This window comes from Acipenser ruthenus, chromosome 3 (genome assembly GCF_902713425.1).
Source record: "Acipenser ruthenus chromosome 3, fAciRut3.2 maternal haplotype, whole genome shotgun sequence".
Taxonomy (NCBI): Eukaryota; Metazoa; Chordata; class Actinopteri; order Acipenseriformes; family Acipenseridae; genus Acipenser; species Acipenser ruthenus.
In genome coordinates this window covers 77,126,505-77,142,728 of record NC_081191.1, presented here as the reverse complement: position 1 = coordinate 77,142,728, position 16,224 = coordinate 77,126,505, and the positions used below count along the sequence as shown (strand labels likewise).

General features: G+C 37.7%; 1 protein-coding gene across 2 annotated transcripts; it reads right to left on the bottom strand.

The window, feature by feature from the left end:
* Window positions 1–976: 976 nt before the first annotated feature.
* On the bottom strand, window positions 977–11,926 carry ttc19 (tetratricopeptide repeat domain 19). 2 transcript variants are annotated; one of them, XM_034059213.3, is made up of 11 exons: window positions 11,649–11,923; window positions 10,890–10,981; window positions 10,632–10,742; window positions 10,046–10,084; window positions 9,878–9,934; window positions 8,829–8,890; window positions 4,192–4,286; window positions 3,761–3,915; window positions 3,101–3,263; window positions 2,561–2,743; window positions 977–2,043 (listed from the first exon to the last, which is right to left on the bottom strand). In XM_034059213.3, the coding sequence occupies exons 1-10, from the start codon at window positions 11,863–11,865 to the stop codon at window positions 2,610–2,612; spliced, it is 1,125 nt and encodes a 374-aa protein (XP_033915104.3). In that variant the 5' UTR covers window positions 11,866–11,923; the 3' UTR covers window positions 977–2,043; window positions 2,561–2,609. The 2 variants fall into 2 exon arrangements, with proteins under 2 accessions (XP_033915104.3, XP_033915105.3); XM_034059214.3 differs by lacking the exon at window positions 10,632–10,742 and having other exon boundaries at window positions 11,649–11,926.
* Window positions 11,927–16,224: the final 4,298 nt, after the last annotated feature.

Here is a 16,224-nt window from a genome sequence, read left to right as displayed (position 1 = left end):
TGGTAGCCAATTTGCACCCCAGTTATTTTGGCAATTTTGCCGCTAGGAGTTAGGCACTGTACTGCATTTTACACAGTTACACCATTAGTGCAGCAGTAAATTTCACAGTAGCTGCATGTTTACCTCCCTAGAAGAACTGAGCATGAATTAAATTTGAGCTTAAATCTGTTCCTATTGAATGTTCTGTGTTAAAATGTGGGAGCCCTAAACTCTGTTACATGGAGGTTTTCTGTTAACAAGTTACTGCTATGCTTTAGAATGTATGTCAATGTGTTAGGGTAATGCGGTCTTTTGATAATGTTGTAGTTAATTTGGTGTGGATGTAGTATTTAGCTGAAATGTTTGTTTTAAAAAAAAATGACAACCCAGGGTTTTTGAAACTTGCACTACAATCAGACAAATTTGTATTTCAGGGTTTGGATGGTTATTTCAGTGGGGGAGTGGGTCGGACTCAATGGCTCAGAAGCTGTAAACCAAGATCAATGCATACTTTTCAAAATGCATAAAGACTAATATTTGTATTTGTTTAAAGGAGTAGTGTATAATACTGTATCCCTTTTTTAAGTGCAGGTTTGTTTAAACTCTAGTGTGTGGTAGTTAAAAGAACACACTGGAACTATAGAAATAAGGCGGCTGCATTTTTCAGTTTCGTCAACACTTTCTGCAGAATCAGCTGAGAAGAGATGCACATTATAAATGCCAGCTGGTAGCAAAATGGTGAAAGGAAGAGCTATTTATTTTAATAAATATTTAATCTAATGAGAATTCAAACTAAACTGTCTTGTTTTCATGTGTGCTCACAGATATTAGTGATCCCTTACATTTTGATGATATATACTATAATTTCAAGTGTTTCTTATTGTAATTATTACAATATTGCATTTTTTAAATTTGTATCAAAAACCTGGACTGATCAGTTTAAGCACCAATTTGACTCCACTAGCTAAAATGACAAAAAATACAATACAATTTACCGTAGTTTTTATTGTTCTATTTATTTATTTATTTTACAAAAAAGGTTACTTGTTTGAATTCCCTTCATCTGGATTTTATTATTACACAGTACCACAATATACAGTTTTTTTTTTTTTTTTTTTTGTTAAATATATAAATGATGTTTCCTTATAGTAAATATGTCAATTCATGAAAGATGTAAATCTACTACGGGTTGCCCATAGTTGGAGGTTTTTATAGTCCTCCAACACTGCAGACCAGTAATAAGGTGCAGGAAAAATAACTCTATTCAAAACCACCTGTCCCAGGTATTGGATACACCCCTATATAACTGTTGTTTTGACTAAGAAATTATTTATTTATTTATTTCTTAGCAGACGCCCTTATCCAGGGCGACTTACAATTGTTACAAGATTTCACATTATACAGATATCACATTATTTTTACATACAATTACCCATTTATACAGTTGGGTTTTTACTGGAGCAATCTAGGTAAAGTACCTTGCTCAAGGGTACAACAGCAGTGTCCCCCACTGGGGATTGAACCCACAACCCTCCGGTCAAGAGTCCAGAGCCCTAACCACTACTCCACACTGCTGCCCAAATTAATGAAAGTTTGTGTCTACCAGGGTACTATGTTAAAAGACCTGTGTCATAGGTAACAGTACCACGATAGGAGTGTTGTAGGGTCCCTGTAAGACACTGAAACTATTCAATCAGTCGTAGTTGGGTGTGCTTGTTTACAAAATGAATTAGTGCTGAAAGAGTTGAACCATTTAAGATCTTGACTGCCCACTGCACACATTTCAACAGGGGTCGCTGGAGGAGCCAAAGGGACTGGTGAACATGTTTATAAATATTGATCTTGGAAGTCTGTTTTAAGTAATGTGCTACATAAGTGTTTTCCAAATTGCTTTGTGCTGGTGAGGTATTCCAAAACGTATCAAGTTTACCGTTTCATCGGTTAAATTAATACAACTTTGTAAAGCGCTGAGCAATCCGATCTTTTGGAGTGCTGTGGATTTGCTGTCTGACTCGTGCATTCCCACTTTCTTCATGAAATCCCTGTTCTGTGTTCCTGGGGGGGCTGGTGGACAGAAGCCAGCGAAACATAATGTTAATAAACCCAGACAGAATTTATTTTTATATTATCATTATTTGTTTATTTAGCAGACACCTTTATCCAAGGCGACTTAGAGAGAGCAAAATCATATGCAGTACAACAACATTTACAGATCAATCAAAAGAATACTGTGAAAGTTAAAACTTGATATGGGGAAGACATGAACATATTCATACTGTCAATAAATAAGCTTTTCTCAGTGTCACAGCTAGATGTTTGATTTTTCACAACCGTGGTATACAAACGGCTGGTCTAATTTGAGGTAAGATTTATGCTAATCAAGCTAAATAACCCCTATTTTTTAATGATCTAAACAATTGTGGTATTAAGATCTGATGTTTAGATCAATTAAATAGACCCCGGAAAATGTAAATATAATGCCAGCACCCTGTTAACTCATGTTCCCTATGGAACTTGGTAACCCTTATCCACCCCCACCCCTGTGAGGACCCATGCCTGGGGGACCCAGCCCATAACGTACCCTCCCTGTGTGTGTCCCGGACACTCTGGTCTCTGCCTCTCCCTGTGCTTCATGATGCCCTGCTCGTCATCTTGCTCAGCTCCTGCAGGCCCTTCTTGATCTGCTCCACCACCTCCCCATCTCCTTTTGACTCAGCCAACTTCAGGGCCTCCTTGTACATGCGCCCAGCCTCGACCAGGTGCCCTGAGTAGAAACAAGAGAGGGGCCTGCTGTGAACAATGCTGCCAGGCATCGTTCCAAACATCTGTCTGTGACTTCAGTTCTTATAGTTTTACCTGCAAATATGTGTGAAAAACATCCCTCAAAATATATAGATCTGAATTAAATCAAAATGATGGTCATCAAAATACAGTGCTTGCAGCACCATGAATACAATACAGACCTTAGTCTGCAATATCATCATCAGCTTTATCCAAAGTGAAGAATCGCATTTCAATTTTTAACATTTTATTTTTTAGTAATAGTTCAGAGTGCCATTGCTCTAATACTGAAGTTTATTGTACAGTTGTGACAGTCTGTAACCAGGACCTATGGGGGTACCTTGGTGCATGAGAATCCCTGCCAAGTTGCAGAGAATTGTATGTTGGTCCGGGTGGTCAGTCTCCCTTGCCAGTTCCAGAGCCCTCTTCACATGGCCATACGCGTCGTCATGGCGACCCTGCATGTCCAGCACTGTCGCCATGTCACTCATGAGCACAATGGTCTGCACAAAAATACACAGGCTTGGGCACAGAGAACTGAACAGCAGGCTTTCAAACAGTCATCGTAAACACTCCTACTCTGCACTAGAAGAAACAAGGTATTCTAGTTTTATACTATAATCCTGCCCCAAAGAATATAGAAGTCATATAACTATATATTATATATATATATATATATATATATATATATATATATATATATATATATATATATATATATATATATATTTTTTTTAATAGCTGTAGACAAGCGTTTAGGAGCTCATGTCCAAGTACAAACAACAAACGTCTCAACAAAAAAGTCTTCATCAATTTCTTCAAGAATTTCTTTTTAGTACTTCTATATATCATTGTATAACTAAAATACAAACTAACATTTTAGGCATCTCAGATCGCTTTGTTAAAAATAACAGGTCTATAGTTGTTTATGATAAAATGTTACCTGTGTACAGGGAAAAAAAAGTAATGTATAGAGGTACTACTAAGAGCAAGCCTGTACCTGGGGGTGGGCATCTCCCTGCACCTCTCTGGAGAGCTGCAGCGCTCTCTGATAGGAGGACAGAGCCTGATCCAGCTGCCGGGTGGTGAGGAGATACCGAGCGTACGAGTCCAGACACAAGCCCAGCAGGAGCCGTGTGTTCGCCTTCTCCTTTGCTGTAGGGACAATAAAAATGGAATAAGAACAGAGCATTCAAAATGATAAAAGAAGAAGATACTGACATTCATCCCCCACCTCTGCTGTAGGTACACAATTAGAGCTAGCACCATAAAAAGGAAATCACCATGCCTTATATCTACCGTATGTACATAAAATGTGAGTTTGACATACAGACGGGACTGATGCCTCTATAACTTCAGAATCAGCTATTCACAACAGCTTGTGCCAAAAAAAGCCTTAGCAAGTTTCCATACAACTATGTAAGCCCTTACCTGACATAGCCTCCTCAGAAAGGTCCTTCTGTTTCTGTATCTTTTCTTCTAGAGTTTCAGTGCAGAACTGAAACCCATGGATAGCGAGCTGGTGCCTGCATGTGGAAGAGAGACATGAAGGGAAATACTCCCGGTCTTCATGAAATGCCATACTATTAATACACTGAAATGATGTGTGTGTGTGTGTGTGTGTGTGTATATATATATATATATATATATATACACACATACACATTTTCTATTGATAGATTAATCAGCCGATCTATTAATCGATTAATAGATTAATAACAACTGTTTGCCAGTGAGATGAAATTGTATTAAAGGGCAATTACAAGTACCGGTAATACAAAGTATTAATGCTATTGTAGCAGGTCAATCGGTGAAAGAAAATCACTTCCAGACAGATGTTTTGGAAACCAATCCAGGTCACGTTTATTCTGGTCTCCCAGATATACAGTAACTTGATTATGCCTTTTCCAATTTATACAAACAGACATATGAATTGATATTCTCCCAAGTTTGAAGCTGCCAAAGTAACGCACAGACTACACGCTTGTACTGCGGCACATAACATCACTCTCTTAAAACTTCAAAAAGTCAGTTATAAAATCAGTAATCCAACTATAACACAAACTGTGTACATTTTTTACTTCGCTTTTAGATTATATGTAACTTAGACTATTTACTGCAACTGTTTCAGTAAACGTTTAATATACATATATTTTAGGGCTGTCAAGTGATTAAAAAAAATAACTGCGGTTAAAAAAATGTATCGGTAATCTCGGTTTTAATCGCATGTCAAATTGATACATTTACTACATCCATCTAATTTAAATGTGTTTTATTACTGATGCTGATTATTATTATTATTTTTATTATTATTATTATTATTATTATTATTATTATTATTATTATTATTAATAATAATTATCCTTAACTGTAAATAAAATAGTTTAAAATGTATTTATTTATGTATTTATTTAACCAGGAAATGTACCCTCTGAGGCCAATACTTTAGAAATTGAAAGGAACGGTAGTTCCTCACGCCAAGTTATCAGCAAGAACTGCCAGACTTTATACAGCAAGGATAGTTTACGTGTTTTCAGGGTATCGGCACAGCAAAAGCAAATCAGCCAAAAGCACCATTTCTCTTTTAATTTGTAGTTCCCAACACTAAGTGAAATGTAGAAAAAAAAGAGTCAATACCTGTCATACAGTAAGAGAAATAAGTTGCCAAAATAAGGTAAAAATGTCCTTCTCCTGTTTCTTTACAGATTTTTGCAGACCCCAGGCACATTTATCCACGCATATGTATATTACAGGACATCCGAGTTTACTGACAATTAACTTGTCTTGTCAACACGGAAATATACTAGGGAACGCACTTATTGTGACGTCTAAATCATTTATATTAAATGATTTATTTCTGTTTTAAAATGGAACATTTGCCTGCAAAAAACTTTTTTTTTTATATAATATAAAAAAGGTCTGGCATGTGTGAGATTTGAAACTATAACCTCAGTTTGCAAGCGTGTTGCGTTTACTGTCATCATCAGTGCTTCACAATTAGCTGAAAAAACATGCAGTATTTTGAAAGATGACATCCGGTAGAAGAATTCACGGTCGGTTCTAGGCCTTCTAGGATCCGGGTGACCCGATTCCTGGAAAGGATTAATTACACTGTTTTTGCCCCTAAAGCACTACGAACTAATGCGTTAGTGTTTGTGGCTGTAGGTCGAAATAATCAAGTTTGAAGGTCGTTGTATGTGCTTTCACATTTTTTAAATGGTCAGTTTGAGAAATAAACTTTGTTCAACAGCTGACCCTGCTTTAGTACAAAGCTCACGCTACATACTGTTTTACACACTGGTAACGTTGCTCTTAAATTACTGTGGTTGAAGAGACATTATCAGCTCATCATCTAACCATGGAATCTTGTGCAATTAAATCACTTAATCTCCTGACAGTAAACAATGTAACAAAATCTACTTGGTTGCAAGACGCAAAAGACGAAAAAAATCTATTCGTGTTGACTCAAAACTTTATTTAGGCACTCTACAATTTGACTGGTGAAAGATAACATTGGTTTATTGGAGTTCACAAAGACAACTTTATTCATACTGGTACGGTAACCTTTTCACGTCCTTGTTTGTTTACTTGCAGCATTACAGCCCTTCATTAATTACGTTAAGTTTTCAGGGCATTTTGTTAGAACATAAGAAAGTTTACAAACAAGAGGAGGCCATTCAGCCCATCTTGCTCGTTTGGTTGTTAGTAGCTTATTGATCCCAGAATCTCATCAAGCAGCTTCTTGAAGGATCCCAGGGTGTCAGCTTCAACAACATTACTGGGGAGTTGGTTCCAGACCCTCACAATTCTCTGTGTAAAAAAGTGCCTCCTATTTTCTGTTCTGAAAGCCCCTTTATCTAATCTCCATTTGTGACCCCTGGTCCTTGTTTCATTTTTCAGGTCAAAAAAGTCCCCTGGGTCGACATTGTCTATACCTTTTAGGATTTTGAATGTTTGAATCAGATCGCCGCGTAGTCTTCTTTGTTCAAGACTGAATAGGTTCAATTCATTTAGCCTGTCTGCATACGACATGCCTTTTAAACCCGGGATAATTCTGGTTGCTCTTCTTTGCACTCTTTCTAGAGCAGCAATATCCTTTTTGTAACGAGGTGACCAGAACTGAACACAATATTCTAGGTGAGGTCTTACTAATGCATTGTAAAGTTTTAACATTACTTCGCTTGATTTAAATTCAACACTTCTCACAATATATCCGAGCATCGTGTTGGCCTTTTTTATAGCTTCCCCACATTGTCTAGATGAAGACATTCCTGAGTCAACATAAACTCCTAGGGTCTTTTTCATAGTTCCCTTCTTCAATTTCAGTATCTCCCATATGATATTTATAATGCACATTTTTATTGCCTGCATGCAATACTTTTCTTTATTAAATGTCATTTGCCATGTGTCTGCCCAGTTCTGAATGCTGTCTAGATCATTTTGAATGACCTTTGCTGCTGCAACAGTGTTTGCCACTCCTCCTATTTTTGTGTCGTCTGCAAATTTAACAAGTTTGCTTACTATACCAGAATCTAAATCATTAATGTAGATTAGGAATAATGGCACGTGTGCAAGACACAAACCTTAAGTGTATTATTATTTGTTGCTGGTCTTGTTCTACATTTCCTAAACAACTGTTCATTTTAAGCTACATTTTTTTTTTTTTTTACACAACAGTACTCGCACGTTTGGTCACAATCACAACTGTTGCAAGAAACTGGGGTTCATGTTTCTGCTGGTGTTAATGTACCTGATAAAGAGACTTTCATTGTGTGTGTAAATATATATAAAATATATATCAGACCAACGTCATCTTGCATTCGTAAATGTTGACACTTGCTTTTAAAGGGAGATGCAGCATTTTTGTGGTTAACCGCTGAAAAAGCTGTCAAAATGTTGTTTTTTTTTTTTAATTCTTGCTTTTCTAACCATTTTAATCGCAGTCTGGAGCTCAGCATTCTAATTTCTCATTTCTCTGTGCTTCAGTGGTACAAACAGATTGATACACGATGGTGCAATTGACAGAGCATTGTGTTTTGAGGAATCATATCGCCATAAAGAGCTGTTGGCGCTCACCAGTGGCAAGCCTGTCGCACACCACAGGTTGAAAACCACTGGTCTAGCGAGTCAAGTCAAGTGGCTGTGCTACAACAGATCGTAGAAAACTGAGACGTTCGATTTTAGCAAAAAGGGATTCAAAGAGAAATCGAATCCTGAAAATGGATTCAGGTAATATCACGAGGACCAGGTAACCAGGATACCCGAGTACCCTGTGTCATCCCTAATATATATCGCTCTTGTTTGCATGTTTAACAATTGATTAATTGTGTTTTTGACGGAGTATAATAAAGTAACACAAAAAAAAAAAGATTTAGCTTTCATTTTATCGCCCCTAACAGCAAACATTAACTAAATACACTGTAGTTAAATCACTATGCCAGATAGTTTTTGAGACAAACACATTTTTCAATATTCATTTTCTGATACCGTTTGAAAGAAATACGTTGAATAAAAGGTAAAATTAACTTAGTTTCAAACTAAGATGATGCGATAAACTTTCAGTACTGTCGTGAAAGGAAAGCACTGATGAGCAAATGTTGCAAATTGCAGTCATTCTTCATTCTGAGATATTGTGAAGTATTGGGCATAGCTTAAAGTAAGTACCCTCCGCCATTTTAAGATTTTTTTTCTGCACGTTATTTTGATACTGCACTCAGGTAGACGAGATTAATCAATCAATTAGTTTTTTAATTGAACAAAGCCCACAGATGTGATTATTTGATTAATGATTAATTGATTAATCATATGAAATTGGTTCGCCAAAACTAAACCAATTGCCATCCCGACTATATCAGTGTATTTAATTCTCTATCGCAAGCAATACTGAGCAATCACCATATTGGACAATGGCAGTATGAGATTAGGTCAGTCGATGACGCAGGCTGATATAAGAATAAAAACAGGAAGCAGAATCATCAGCTTTTGAATCTGCTTTTCCCCACCTGATAAAACAACTTGCACAATGGTGAGAATATATTGTGATAAGTAAGAATATAAAACATACTCACTGGTTCTGAGCAGCATATATACTGGCCAATTTGAGAGACATCTCAATCACAGCATTGTCATCCTGTTTGAGACAGAGACAAACTAAGTACCGTGGAGGGCTACATACTGTACAAAATGCGTGTCTGACCTTACTGACTGTCGGTCATAAACAATATGAAACAAAAAATAGCTGAAAGCTAGACTGCTGAATAAAAGCGTCTAAGATAAAACTCTGATGCTGTACTGTTATATATTTGGATCCTTGTGAATAACTAGCCAGAACAAGACTCGCACTACATTAGATGTGTGTTTACATAGCCTGCTGCTACCTTTTGGTGGTGTTGGTGTCCTTTACAAGCCATACACTTTAAAAACTACCAGATCAATAACATACAATATTTCATTTTAGCATTATAATATACTATTGGCTACGCTCCACATGATAGGAAATTTCACGATATACGTGATATTTTTCTCTGTTACTACTTTTAGTGCATTGGTATTTGTTTCTTTTGTTAATCAGAACAGATGCACACCTCACGGATCCACCTCTCTCTTGCGTGAAAGTTAATTTAAATTGAATATTGATCAGAAACACCTGACATATGGGCACTGCCACTTTCAGGTGAAACAGTTCATTTGTATATTGCGACACCCACTCTTTCAGGTGTGAAGTAGGAATGGATTAATACAGAAGTAAACTTGCCACAGACATTCAATAACCTCTTTAACTATAATCCTGCAAAAATCATCTGTGGTGAAGCATATCAGCGTTGCACTGAAGCCCATAGGTGAATCATTGTGTACTGCAGCCTGTGCAACACTAATACTTCCCCACGTCACTCTCTCACAATAACTCTTGGAGTCTTTTCAGAAGCAATACTTGCTGGACTAGTTAGTAAGCAAGACAAAATGATAATCTAAGCAGAAAAAAACAATACAGAATGATCCAGAACCCAAATAATGGTTTATTAAACAGTTAACTAATTACCGTACATGCATGGGTCTCAATCCTCATTTCTCCTCCTTACTTGTTTATCCTGTGTACAACGGTGTTTTGCATACTAACCTCTTTTGCGCCATGTGCTAGAAGAAAACTCATGGCTGCTTTAAACAGTTTCTCAGCCTAGAAAAATAAATCAAAATGAAAACAAATAAAAGCTGTACGGCTGAGTGGGGTTTCAATGAAACTCTACAGAAAGCATTTCATAGCTTACTCATGCAATGCTCTACTCACATTGGAAAGCTGCCCTCGAAGGAACGCTACATTGGCCATCTAGAAAGAAAAAATAAATAGAAATGTAATCCATGGCATGGGCTTCAGGGCCAGAACGTGAACCTGCGCTCCCTAGGCTGTGTGACTCCCCATAGTAAAAGCATACCAAGGTGTAATAAAACACTGTGAAGCAGTTAGTGTAAGAAAGCACTGTAAAGCCCAAAGGTATGGTAAAGCATATTAATAAACATGGCAAACCATGGTAAATGCATAGCATAGCCATAGGAAGACACTTTGGTAAGGGTCTCCTGTACACAATAGTTTGACCCTTTGTGTGTGGGTGTGTGTGTCTTTGCTTCCTGGTTCTTAAGAAATCCTTTCATATTGTGACATTTGAACTCTACTGGCTCAGACAGCTTTGTTCTATAGCCAGGAAGCCTAAACTATGGCATTGAACTATATGTTCTTTAAAACTTTAGTTACTACAACACACCATAAAACTAGAAATATTAAAAGAGACACATAAGCATTATGACAAAATTATTTGGTTGAGACTTTTGTTTACTGCTTCACATTTAAGACATTATTTTCCTGTAAGGGGCTTTACCATGTCATAGGTGTATATGATGGCCTGTGTGTTGTGGGACTGGTGAGCCAGCCGGATGGCCAGGTGCAGAATTTGGTCCGCTGCCACCAGCTCCCCCCTCATGACACTCAGCTGAAATCACAAAACACACACACACAGGCATCCAGAATCAGCACAGTCTATGTGCTGTTAGCAGAAGTAGGTGAGGTTGCAGCGGATCTGCAAACTCATACAAGCTCCTCTCACAAGGATGCTTTATATTACCACTACTATGTGTACCTTTGCTCTCTTAAGAAGCAGAATAATGTCATCTTCTTTATCCTTCTTCTCCTCTTCCTCCAGCTCTGCAGATTTAGTGAAAAGTGAAAAAGCTGGAAAGAAAACGCAAAACGTTATCTCCTTTGCCTCCTCTTTTATATTCCACGGGTTCAGCTGCTTGTCAGGTTCAGGAGTTTCTAAACGTGTTCCACAGCGATCCCTTCCGGAATAAACGGGTCATATTTTAAACTTCCTGCGTCACTGGCTAGAATAATCTCCACTAAACTACACTCTTTGAATTATTCTCTGTACAGTTTGCAGGTAAGCCTTAGAGTTTCACAAATACATATAGTATTAATATTGTGACATTTTACCAAAGTGTCTAAATACCCTCGTTTACAAAAATAAATGCCGAACTTAACCTGCTGGGAATCTGTAAAGCAATGACAGACTTGTGTTTCGAAGAGTTTTTTTTATATTCATTTTTTTTAACAGATACGGAGAATTGTTATCCGAGTTTTTTGTTTTTAACTGGTTAGACTGTTTTTGTATTAAAGTTGCACGATCCTGTACACTAAAATACAATCACTGTTTAGAGTTTAGGTACCTGGGCATTCTATCAAAACATTTGTGATTTTCAAAATGCATATGATCCAGCACATTAGTACAGTACTTTTTATCCCATATTATTTAAAAAAAAACGCATTTGTAAAGAATGTAGTACGTTAACATAATCGGGGGAGCTGATTCTCCATGTAAACAGAAATTATCAAAATGTACCCAAAAAACCCAGCAACTTCAAACCAAGACTGTCACCGAGGCCAGATGACCTTCCGTGCTGGGTCCAAGGTTGTGGTGTTATGACCGTTGTCTTCTGACAGCCTCCTCGCAGCCTCTGGGAACACGACAGGTTTCGGAGGTACTGGGTTCTGCAAAATCCAGACCCAGCCTGCCGACCGACATTGGGCAGCAGGCGAGTCAAACACCAAAATAACATGCCGCTGTCCTATGTATCTTTGATTAAACAGTCCGCCGCAGGAAATGAGTTGCCACGTGACGAGGCAGGGAGCGATGAAAACTTGCTGTTGCACCACTGTCATGTGACAAGTATACAGCTCAGAGCAGTTTTCAAACACTCACAACGCAGTCTGTCCAGCAGCACTGAAACATCTGTCTTTTTCAAAACTTTAATCCAGTAAAAGTTATTCCCATCAGTCAGATAAATGATATGTGTAAACACTCAATGACACATTTTGTAATGATACAGAAATATAACCAACTAAAATGCACTGGTTTCATATTTTGCAAATATAGGCACCAAATCCAATACCGAGAGCTTTGGACGTATTCAAGTAATTATTAATTTAAATAATATATGAACTACATATGTGTATATGAAGTGTTAAAAATGCTATGTACATCAAGTGGACATATTTTAAGTCAGTATTAAAACTGTAATAAAAGTGCACAATAAAAAATAAAAATAAACATTTAAAACTTATTTGCAAGTGCTAATAAGAGTTAGAGTTAGAACTCTAACCCTAGCTCCAACCCTAACCCTATTTTAACTTAATATTTTTTGATTGCATACTCCAATTCTAATCCTAATGTCACTTTATTATGATTCTTTTCACTTGTTTTCACTAATAGATTTGATTTTTCTTTTACATTTTGAAACTTTTTCCCAAACCCAAAGTCACCCCACCTCAACCAAACCCGAAATCCAACCCCAATTTGAATTTAAATTTAATTATTATTTATTTAATTCCTAATTTCAGCCTAACCCACCCCACAATGTTAATCTTTATCATTAACCTAATCTACCTACAGACGTGCTCAAATTTGTTGGTACCCCTCCACAAAAAACGAAGAATGCACAATTTTCTCTGAAATAACTTGAAACTGACAAAAGTAATTGGCATCCACCATTGTTTATTCCATATTTAATAGAAATCAGACTTTGCTTTTGATTTTTTATTCAACATAATATTGTAAATAAGAAAACAAATGAAAATGGCATGGACAAAAATGATGGGACCGCTAACCTAATATTTTGTTGCACAACCTTTAGAGGCAATCACTGCAATCAAACGTTTTCTGTAGCTCTCAATGAGACTTCTGCACCTGTTAACAGGTAGTTTGGCCCACTCTTCCTGAGCAAACTGCTCCAGCTGTCTCAGGTTTGATCGGTGCCTTCTCCAGACTGCAAGTTTCAGCTCTTTCCATAGATGTTTGATAGGATTCAGATCAGGACTCATAGAAGGCCACTTCAGAATAGTCCAATGTTTTGTTTTTATCCATTCTTGGGTGCTTTTAGCTGTGTGTTTTGGGTCATTATCCTGTTGGAGGACCCATGACCTGCGACTGAGACAGAGCTTTCTGACACTGGGCAGTACGTTTCGCTCCAGAATGCCTTGATAGTCTTGAGATTTCATTGTGCCCTGCACAGATTCAAGGCACCCTGTGCCAGGCGCAGCAAAGCAGCCCCAAAACATAACCGAGCCTCCTGTTTCACTGTAGGTATGGTGTTCTTTTCTTTGAAAGCTTCATTTTTTCGTCTGTGAACATAGAGCTAATGTGACTTGCCAAAAAGCTCCAGTTTTGACTCATCTGTCCAAAGGACATTCTCCCAGAAGGATTGTGGCTTGTCAATATGCATTTTAGCAAATTCCAGTCTGGCTTTTTTATGTTTTTCTTTCAAAAGTGGAGTCCTCCTGGGTCTTCTTCCAAGGAGCCCACTTTCGCTCAAAAAGCGACGGATGGTGCGATCAGAAACTGACGTACCTTCACCTTGGAGTTCAGCTTGTATCTCTTTGGCAGTTATCCTTGGTTCTTTTTCTACCATTCGCACTATCCTTCTGTTCACTCTGGGGTCGATTTTCCTCTTGCGGTTGCGCCCAGGGAGGTTGGCTACAGTTCCATGGACCTTAAACTTCTTAATAATATTTGCAACTGTTGTCACAGGAACATCAAGCTGCTTGGAGATGGTCTTGTAGCCTTTACCTTTACCATGCTTGTCTATTATTTTCTTTCTGATCTCCTCCGACAACTCTCTCCTTTGCTTTCTCTGGTCCATGTTCAGTGTGGTGCACACAATGATACCAAACAGCACAGTGACTACTTTTCTCCATTTAAATAGGCTGAATGACTGATTACAAGATTGGAGATATGTGTGATACTAATTAAAGAAACTAATTAGTTTGAAATATCACTATAATCCAATTATTTATTACCTTTTCTAAAGGGTACCAACAAATGTGTCCTGGCCATTTTAGAATATCTTTGTAGAATAAGCAATAACACTATGTAACACAATTTTTGTTCCTGGGTAGTAAGTGTTATTTCCTAATTGCTTATGCCTCAAAAGTATAGAAAATGGCTATTATTCCCCACAAACTTTGCTTTTGTGACCAGGACAGTGATATTTTGAAATTTACCTATTTCCAATGAGAAAACGGGCGAATTTATGTCTTTTCGTTCACATAAAGTCAGAAAAAAACAACATATGAATCCAAATTAACATGTATTTATACTAAAGTAATACAAAAATGACTACAAAAGATTTAGAAGTGAGTAGTTTTTCGAGATTTACGATTACACTGTAAATCACTTTCACGAATCAGCCCCCAAATGTAGTATCCCATCATGTTCTCGTTATACTGTCCTTCACTGACAGCTCATCCAGGAGCCTCAAAGCCGTGCTGCTCCATAATGGTAACAAGTACCCATCTCTTCCCCTGGCTCACTCGGTGCACCTCAAAGAGGATTACAACAGCATCAACGCCTTGAAGTATGATGAGTACGGCTGGGACCCCCGGAAGGTGCTGATGCCACCACTGCACATCAAATTGGGCCTTATGAAACAATTTGTCAGAGCTCTAGATAAAGAGTCGGCAGCCTTCAAAGTACCTTCAAGACTTCTTCCCTAAGCTGTCTGAGGCAAGGGTCAAAGCCGATGTCTTCGTCGGACCACAGATAAAGAAGATCCTGGAGTGCAATGAATTCCCCAAGAAGCTCACTAGTAAGGAGAAAGCGGCTTGGAACAGCTTTGTCGCAGTGGTTCGGGGCTTCCTGGACAATCTATGTCCAGGAAGAAAACTATGTGGAGTTGGTTGAGACTCTGGTGAAGAACTACGGCACAATGGGCTGTAGGATGTCCCTCAAAGTCCATATCCTTGATGCTCATCTTGATAAATTCAAGGAGAACATGGGAGCGTACTCGGAGGAGCAAGGCGAGCGCTTCCACCAGGATATACTGGACTTTGAACGCCGCTACCAAGGACAGTATAACGAGAACATGATGGGAGACTACATTTGGGGGCTGATTCGTGAAAGTGATTACAGTATAATCGTAAATCTCGAAAAACTACTCACTTCTAAATCTTTTGTAGTCATTTTTGTATTACTTTAGTATAAATACATGTTAATTTGGATTAATATGTTGTTTTTTTCTGACTTTATGTGAACGAAAAGACACAAATTCGCCCGTTTTCTCACTGGAAATAGGTAAATTTCAAAATATCACTGTCCTGGTCACAAAAGCAAAGTTTGTGGGGAATAATAGCCATTTTCTATACTTTTGAGGCATAAGCAATTAGGAAATAACACTTACTACCCAGGAACAAAAATTGTGTTACATAGTGTTATTAACATAACCTCTATCAACTTTCTTAGTAGAACATCTGGATTAGGTCCTTATGTGCTGCTCAGTCATGCGTGCAATACACAAGGTGAGAATTATAACTGAAGCCAGGCAGATTTAGTGGGTCCATTAGATCTGAAACTTGTAGTTTTTATTACTGCTTTTATTATGCATGCATGCTATATGCAACCTGTTATTCTTTTTAATATGAAGAATTTTCCGTAATCATACAGCAAATATATTTCACCAATGCAACAAATACAACCACACAAACGCATTTTACAGCACAATCCAGAGACAACGAAATTCAGTGTTTTGATGTCTCATTAACAGGTACCAAAAAGAGTAAACAATGAAGATCCATAGTGTGCTCCTTTTTGATGTGATTATGAATTTGGTGTAACTAACTAAATGTTGCCCATGAATGTAAAACTATTTTTCTGTCTATCGTATACAGACAGATATATAGATTTGTATGGCACTCAGTATTGCTTTTGGAATTTGTACATTTGTAGTCTAGAGCTCTACACCCCTGGCATCACCCTGAAATCCCTGGTGTAGCACCTGACTGAACGTACTGTACGATACAGTACGTTCATTTCTATTTTTTCTAAATTATATTAATGGGATACTTTATATAATATACATTTCCCTCACATACTTGGCTGGTATTGTACTGACCACCTTCATCACTAGTTCATCACACGCTTGCAC

What these genes read in the sequence shown, in the direction of transcription:
- ttc19 (XM_034059213.3), bottom strand. Translation starts at nt 11,865, where the DNA reads ATGTTATTTTGGTGTTTGACTCGCCTGCTGCCCAATGTCGGTCGGCAG. An exon ending in TCATATACACCTATGACATG is followed by an intron (nt 10,085 to 10,631) that starts GTAAAGCCCCTT and finishes TTTTCTTTCTAG; the next exon opens with ATGGCCAATGTAGCGTTCCT. An exon ending in TAGCACATGGCGCAAAAGAG is followed by an intron (nt 8,891 to 9,877) that starts GTTAGTATGCAA and finishes TGTCTCAAACAG; the next exon opens with GATGACAATGCTGTGATTGA.